We start from the raw sequence: 8,063 nt of genomic DNA, 5'->3' as shown, positions 1-8,063 counted from the left end.
CCCCAGGGCAGAGTTCTCACAAGGCCCACTAAATAGCCCAGCCCAGCTGGTAAACTACCCAGAGTGGTAACGGCGCGACCTCTGGCCAAAACCCTCTGGAACTAAGCCTATATTTAAAAGTCTCTGTCCGAAAGTTTAAATGTCCAGTATCAGCCTCTGTGATTGGCCGAAATTCAATAGCCCCTCCTGGCTTGGGGCAGTTATCATCTCAGTGTTTGGTTGAAGTCGTCCGGACTCCTCCTCAGGTCCTGGTGGTCAGTTGTCCATCCCTCTGTCCTCTGCTGCACCTCTGTAAAGTCTCACTCAAAATGTTCCCTTTCTGACCCTCAAAACTATTCATACAGTGTTTTAATACCTTTAGTGACTATACTTCTATGGTTTAATACAGTCAATGAGTAAAATACTGTAACATAATATCCTCTACAAGTAAGAATATTGTAAACATAATACATTCCATAAGTAAATATTTTGTGACTCTAACATATTTTGACATTCTTATTATTGTGACACTTCTACTCACCACTTGGGTGTTATTTAATCCTACTAATAATGCTTTTAATACTGAAATCCTTAACAAAAGTCATCCACTGCCCTGTTCTCCTCCTCCCGTCCATCCCTTATACACCCGACCACTGCAGAGTCATCAGAGAACTTCTGCAGATGGCATGACCCTGAGCACAAGGTGAACAGTTCCCTGTGGAGCTCCAATACCACTGACCACCGTATCAGACAGCACACGGCCCAGTCGGACAAACTGTGGTCTGCCTGTGAGGTAGTCAGTGATCCAGGAGACAGTGGACGTGTTAACCCCCACCACCCGCAGCTTCTCACTCAGCAGCACTGGTTGGATGGTGTTGAATGCACTGGAGAAGTCAAAGAAAGTGATTCTCACAGAGCCACCGGTTCCATCCAGGTGCAACTGAGCTCGTTGCAGCAGGTAGATGATGGCGTCGTCCACTCCCACATGAGGCTGTGGGAGTGGACTATTAACAATAGCATCAGTATTACTTTGTGCAAAGGCCAGTGAGGAAACCCCCATATTTCTCTCAAGGGAAGCATCCAGCTTCCATGCACGTGCACCAAATGTGTGTTTGTATGTGTGTGTGTGTGTGTGTGTGTGTGTGTGTGTGTGTATGCTGGGGGAGGGTTGATGAGGTAACCAGATGTCAGGCTGTAATGAGTTAAAATGTAGGATTCCATCCAGTGTGTGAAAAGCAATTTGGACTGAAAGCAAAATACATCTATGTTCACCCAACATTGTTAAAGCACTAAATGTCTGTCTCAACCCTTGCTTTTGAGGAATTTATCTGCCTTTTGGGCAGTGGTGGGCTTCAGCTTTTATCCAATCAGATTCAGCCCCTATGTCTCTATGTAAGGAGAGAGGCCCGATGCCCGCTAGAGAGCCTTTGCAGTTTAAGTGAATGGGGACGATATTGTTGATTGTCATAGTCTTCAACCAATCAGATCTTTAGTTTGACATGTTGGGCGTATTCTTTGACGTGCCAGTGCTACCCAGGTAGCCTGCTAAGTATATCAGCATTAACGTGCGCCGTGATTGGTCAGTGGGCCAGCGCGTGACTAATGTGAAATTTAAGGAAGCTTGGCAGAAGTTAGTTGGAGTAGTAAGAGTTCAAATTGAAAGATATGGAATAAATTATAACATTTTTAGGGTTTTGCTTGGTGTAGTTTATTTATTTTTATGAACGGTGTTCCTGGCTGACAGCGTTGCACATTTTATGGCTGGGAATGTGTTTCATTTTAACTGAGCGTCTTGGTGTTTGGAGCTACGCGATGCTAACCTGAGGACGCCATAGCACGGCAGGACACTACGGTGCTTTTGAAAACTTTTGGAGAAACCCGAGTGGATCCACAGATCAACGAACACGTTCGCAGGGAAATGGAGCTCCACAGCCGGCCGGTCCAACTGTAGTAGGACAGCACAGAAGGCCCAGGTATAAAATGCACGGCCCGCCACTGCTTTTGGGTGTATGTCTCATCTTTAACTGTACATCAAAAAGTACATATGTGCAATCCTTGATCTGGGTCAGCAAGTCCTGAATGTGTAAAACTGCTGCTCAGGTAGCATACTGTGCAGAAGTAGCTATGGCACCTGGATGAGCAGCCAGACATGATAAAAGTGTCTGTTAACAGGTTGCAGATGGGTATTCGATCCTCCTTTCTCTTATGTCTGCCTGACTGCAGCTGGTGTTCAACTTTAGAGGTGAAACACAATGTGTATTTCTGCTGCAATGAGAAGTAAACAATACAGTGAAATGTCAGCACTTTAATCTTTATAGGAATAGTTTGACATATTATTTTTCTTGCTGTGAGTTTGAGAAGATCGAAAAGTCTCATTTTTTGTTAAGTATGGTGCTGGGACGAGAGGCAATTAGCACAGGGTAACTGCTAGCCTTGTGCTGTCCACATTACACCTATGAGCATATGTGAAGTTCACCAATTAACACATTTTCATTTGTTTAATCCGTACTCCAACTGAACAAAAACATTTTATTTCTACATGATGTGTAAATAAATAAATAAATATGTCTTGAAGAGCAACCATCTCTAGCTTGGACCATGGAGGCCAGAAGCAGTTTATTCTGTTTGAGTACGGATTAATGAAATACAATGCAATTTATTAATTAGTGAGCTTTGGATGTCTTGGAATGTGTATTATCACCTTTGGACAGAGCCAGGCTAGCTGTTTCCTTTTGCTTCCAGTCTTTATGCTAAGCTAAGCTAAGCTAAGCTCTAGCATGACTCATGAGAGTGGTATCAACCGTTCCCAGCAGGAAATGAAAAAGTCTTTTCCCCAAAATGTCAAACTATTCCTTTATGTCATTTTGGTTTCTTGGTCTGACAAAAGAAGCACTATGAAGTCATCAGCTTGGGCTTTGTCACCCACAATAGGCATTTTTCATTTTTATTCAACATTTTCCATTAAAAAATGAAAAAGAAGAGATTGATAAATAATCATAGAGTGCTGGAGGAAGGAGTCCTAAAACCTAGAAATGAGTCGGTATTTTTGCTCTTCCGATTCCCTCGTTTCAAAGTACTTTTGTTCGATGATATAACTCATCAGTAAATACCTCTCTTGGGAATTTTAAATGTTTTACGTGTCTTAAAAAAGGAGGTTGCAAACAAGTGGCTAAATGAGACTACAAAACATCATCAAGCCAAACACTAGTCCTCCTTCAGCTTAGTGGGGGTGATGCCACATCATGTGACCGTGGTGTGGAGCATTTATAGCCCGATGTTAGTGTTTTACTTCTGGAGATTGCATTCACGTTTCAGAAATCATAAAAGTGGTGTTCATTTGTGAAGATGTTCTTGCTGACTCTGAGTCCTGCCTCTCCCTGTGTTTCAGTTAACCGGGCCCTCGTGGTGCTGCTGGTGCTGATGGTGGGTCTCCTCCTGCACAGTACAGTGCTTAGAGCCTCCACTCGGCCCAAACTCTCAGGTACACCCACACACAGGCTTTATTCAAATCTATACAGAGCACATTCAATCGTGGGAAAACATTAAAGGAGTATTGTCTGTGAATATAAAACCAGATATATCTTCTTCCTCTGTGCCATGGAGCCCCATTGTTCAAAAAACTATTATAAACGCATCAATGAGCCACAGTGTTGCACTGGGTGACATGTTCCTACATTACCATGACCACACACTGTAGTTTATTTTGACAAAATCCAACTTAAACCGTCCTGGTGCCACAAAAACTCACTAGAGCAACAAATGTGTATCAATGCGCAGCTGAAAATAGTCTCCAACAAATGCACTAGTTACTCTTCTTTGAGTGACATTTCTTCTGTTTTAGGAGATTACTGAGCAGTTTTTTTGGGAATTCTCTCTCAGATCACTGGAAGAGCCTCGGAAGCGCAGCGCGAGTTCCTGCAGCGAGAGTTCCCGCAGCGAGAGTGTCAGAGGCGGATAATGTCGTCCCCGTCCTGATATGCGCATCGGAGGAGCGCATCGGTGCAACCATGGCGGTCATCAACAGCATCTACAGCAACACAGACGCCAGTGTGTTCTTCTATATTGTCACTCTTCGCGAAGCCGTGAAACTGACGAGGTTTGTCACTTGTACAGACGTGTACAGAATCTTTAATTGTCAATCTTTCTTTGGGGGGGGGGGGGGGGGCACCTGACACCCCAGTATTATTGCCTATACTCTTGACTTTTTATTTACCCAGTTTTCCTTTCTGCGCGTCTTCCCAGACAGTACATAGTGAAGACTAAACTGAAAGGCATCAAATATAAGATATTGGAATTCAACCCCATGGTTCTGAAAGGAAAAGTGAAGCCTGATTCCTCTCGACCCGAACTGCTACATCCAGTGAGTTCTGGGTTTGCCTTTGTTCATGTAACAACACATACGATTCACATGCACAGATGCAGCTCCAACGTGCGCTACCCCACAATCTGAATGTTACGTCACAAAGATGCGACAATCATAACGTCTGTTTTGTTTGCAGCTCAACTTTGTGCGCTTTTACCTGCCCCTGCTTGACATCAACCATAAGAGGGTGATATACCTAGACGATGATGTCATTGTGCAGGGTATGTGTGTGATCACGGTAGGCAGGAATCCATGCATCCTTCAGATGAAATGGTTTTAAGGTTGGCCTATTGATAAAACTTTTAACTCAGAAGTTACAGCAGCACAGGCTGAGTGGTAAAAACATATAACGAACTTTTTGAATATAATTCATAATTAAAAATGTTTTTAAAAAGTAAGAGATTAATGAAATTAGAGAGGTGACATTAAAAAACTAATATATATATATTGCAATACCTAACACTTTAGTAGTATTTGTTAAGAGAGTCATTAGTGTGACTTCAGCAGCCATGATGTGTTAACTATATATGCTATAAACATATAGGTATAGATATGAATAATAAGTATAACATACATAATGATATAATTATAAAATATAATATAATAAATATAATGAAGTATATAGTGTTAATATATATGCACAGTTTGTGTAATATTCAAACACTATAAATTATTAAGACAACGGAAGTACATATAATATAAATCCAAGTGAATGCTATGATACAGCATAACACAATATTATAAAAGCACAATAATAATGTAGTAATTGTTATATATTGATTTATCAAATATTAAATCGTTCAAACTTTTAAACTGAATCAAAAGTTTTATGATTACAATTTCTCATTGATAAACATCAAATCCACATATTTGAAAGTTTTTTTTTAAATTGATTTTGTATCAATTATGTCTATATGCAGTGAGACTGAAATAAGCAATATTGCCTCATTTCATACAGAGGTGGGCGACAGTGTAACAGTTATAGAATATGTGTATGTGTTGTACCACTTACAGCCTTTTCATGCTTCTCAGGCGACATCAAGGATCTGTTCAATATGAAGCTGAAGCCGGGTCATGCTGCTGCTTTCTCCACCGACTGCGACCTGCCCTCCACACATGAGATGGTGCGCAGCATCGGCATGCAGGTGGATGTTTATGTCTTTTATCATATTGTATCATAATCACTTTGACTATTAACTCGCCAGTGTGAAGGGGCATTGTAATGGCTGTTTGATAATCAAAAAGGTGGGTCGGTCCATTTTTGGCCTTTAGCTAGTGTCATTAAAAAGTATGCAGGGCAAGATGCATTGATTTTTATTAATGGGTCTTCAGTTTGGACCATTAGAGGACTTGATACTGAACGTTATATTCCTTTGAAAAGACACATTGCTTTATTGAAATATGGCGTCCTCTCCTCTGAGCTTGTCCCCTAGACAACCTACATGGGCTTCCTGGACTATAGGAAAGAGGAAGTTAGAGACCTGGGCATCGACCCCAGAGAATGCTCTTTCAACCCTGGAGTGTTTGTGGCAGATGTCAATGAATGGAAGAAACAGAAGATCACCAAACAGTTGGAGAAATGGATGGAGGAGAATTTCCGGTACGCACAGTGACCATCAGTTTCTGGAAACCCTTACATTTCATTTTGCAACATGTCCAGCTCAAAGATGAAGCTGTGGGGTAAAACAGTGGCAAAAACAATACTGTAATTTGATTGGCAAAGGAGAAATATATGAAAACAATAGAATATTTACAGAAACACAAACTACATGTTCAGTCTCTTATCAGAGATTACGAAGAAAATGTCTGAGGGTCTCCTTCACCTGGGTCCCTGGTTCGATGACACTCCCTGACTGTGTGTCTATTGATTAAGATATAAGTTATTACTAACTAACTAAACCAAGATTTGAATGGTTTTAAGTTGACTTTCAGATTAAAGAGATGGACATATTCTCACTAACTTGAGCACTCTACGTGTTTTGAGAAGTTTCTATGGTTATTTTGCGAGAACGTTTTTACTTGGCAGGACCAAATGTAATTTCTTTTTTACATTCAAAGCTTCTAATGACGTTTCATTTGAATGAAGCGTGATTAAATGAGCAAGTCCTTTTTTTATTAAATCACCTTTCTTTATTTCGTGTGTAGGCTGTAACATAAATATGCATTTTTATGTTTATATTTTATAAGAGTTGCGGAGCAGTAGAAGCATCCGCCAGATCAGAAACCCTCTTCCTCTCCTCTCCAACAGGCACAACATATACAGCAGTGCAATGGCAGGAGGCGTGGCGACTCCACCCATGTTAATAGTGTTTCATGACAAATACACAACACTGGACCCGTTGTGGCACGTCAGACACATGGGTAAGATCATCACTCCAGTTCACATACAGAATAATTCCAGTATTTATTGTGAAATGCCTAATTGCTGTGCTAATTGGAAGCTCATTTTAGCATACAAAGTATAGAAAACACACTTCAACAAACAATATTAAAGTATTATAACCAAGCTTATCACAAATCAACCTACCATAGGGACAGGATACACTGAGAGGAGGGCACTTATGCTACACATTGGTCTCAGTGGCAAACTAATAACAATACATTATAAACAAGATTAATGGAATTACAATAGTGTTCAACATATTATTCAGACATAACTAATTACTTTTTACATTTACATTAATTATGGCAAGTGATGGAAGTGGAATCATTAAATATGCCACATACAGACATGGTCAATTTGAATTGAGCTTTCCTGTGTGTCCAGGCTGGAGTCCAGATGCCCGCTATTCAGAGAGCTTCCTGGAGGAGGCGCGCCTACTGCACTGGAACGGTCCTTTTAAACCATGGCATTATCCTGCTGTTCACTTGGATCTGTGGGAGAGGTGGTTTATCCCAGACCCCTCCAGCAGGTTCTCCTTGGCACGACCTGAGAGCGACAGCTGAGGTCTGTGGGACATGTCTTAGCGTCAGGTAGACATGAAGCATGTGAAGTTCAGGACTTAATTGAGCAGTGGCGGAAGGTGTACTGCCAAATGTACGGAGAATGTAATGCAGAGGAATGCAATGCTCTATGTATTAAGCCTACGTAAGCTAAATACACAAAATGTTATTAGTCCGTTATCTACAGCAAGTGATGGATACCTGTAAAGATATTAGAATATAACTTCTAGGAATGTGTTGAAAGTGAAAATGAGAAACTCGTAACACTGACAAGAGTTTAGAGTCTTTGTAAATTGTGTTAAGCAAGAGAAAATGTCTTTCCATGCGAACATGAAATAAATCTTCAGAACTCTAATTTTCAGTCTCATCTTTGCTGGGACTTTAATGCTTCAAATAAGGCATTGAAATATTGAGGTAATACATAACTGTGTCCTGTTACTACAGCTATATTACTGATCATTTGGCTTAAGTTTCTGGACATCGTTGAGACAGGAAATAATACCGGCAAACTACCCAGATAGCAAAATTCATCCGGCCCATTGTTGGGCGACATGATTGCGTTTCTTCTGGCCCAGTATACGTCCGGGTCCTCGGCCCGAAACTGGCCAATATACAGCATGACTGTCAGATGAAACGTAAGTGGGCCTGACCTGGCCCGATGTGTTTAAACATATTGTAAAATGCTGTGGCCCAGTTCTGGCCCACATACCTTTCCTACTTTGTTCAGATTTTTTGAAATTTGTATTCATTTAAAAAAAATCTTTCTCATTACTGCAGA

General features: G+C 40.9%; 1 protein-coding gene across 2 annotated transcripts; it reads left to right on the top strand.

Moving 5' to 3' along the window:
- Positions 1-1,837: 1,837 nt before the first annotated feature.
- LOC116395768 (glycosyltransferase 8 domain-containing protein 2) lies at positions 1,838-7,794 on the top strand. Of its 2 annotated transcripts, XM_031869867.1 has the most exons (9): positions 1,838-1,952; positions 3,368-3,460; positions 3,859-4,075; positions 4,222-4,339; positions 4,479-4,563; positions 5,375-5,487; positions 5,776-5,942; positions 6,591-6,703; positions 7,110-7,794. In XM_031869867.1, exons 2-9 carry the CDS (start codon positions 3,400-3,402, stop codon positions 7,286-7,288), a joined length of 1,053 nt encoding a protein of 350 aa, XP_031725727.1. In that variant the 5' UTR covers positions 1,838-1,952; positions 3,368-3,399; the 3' UTR covers positions 7,289-7,794. The 2 variants fall into 2 exon arrangements, with proteins under 2 accessions (XP_031725727.1, XP_031725726.1); XM_031869866.1 differs by lacking the exon at positions 1,838-1,952 and having other exon boundaries at positions 3,313-3,460.
- The last annotated feature ends 269 nt before the right edge of the window (positions 7,795-8,063 follow it).

Source organism: Anarrhichthys ocellatus, unplaced genomic scaffold, assembly GCF_004355925.1.
Source record: "Anarrhichthys ocellatus isolate YVR2014 unplaced genomic scaffold, GSC_Weel_1.0 scaffold49, whole genome shotgun sequence".
Taxonomy (NCBI): Eukaryota; Metazoa; Chordata; class Actinopteri; order Perciformes; family Anarhichadidae; genus Anarrhichthys; species Anarrhichthys ocellatus.
This window is presented reverse-complemented; position numbering and strand designations above follow the sequence as displayed.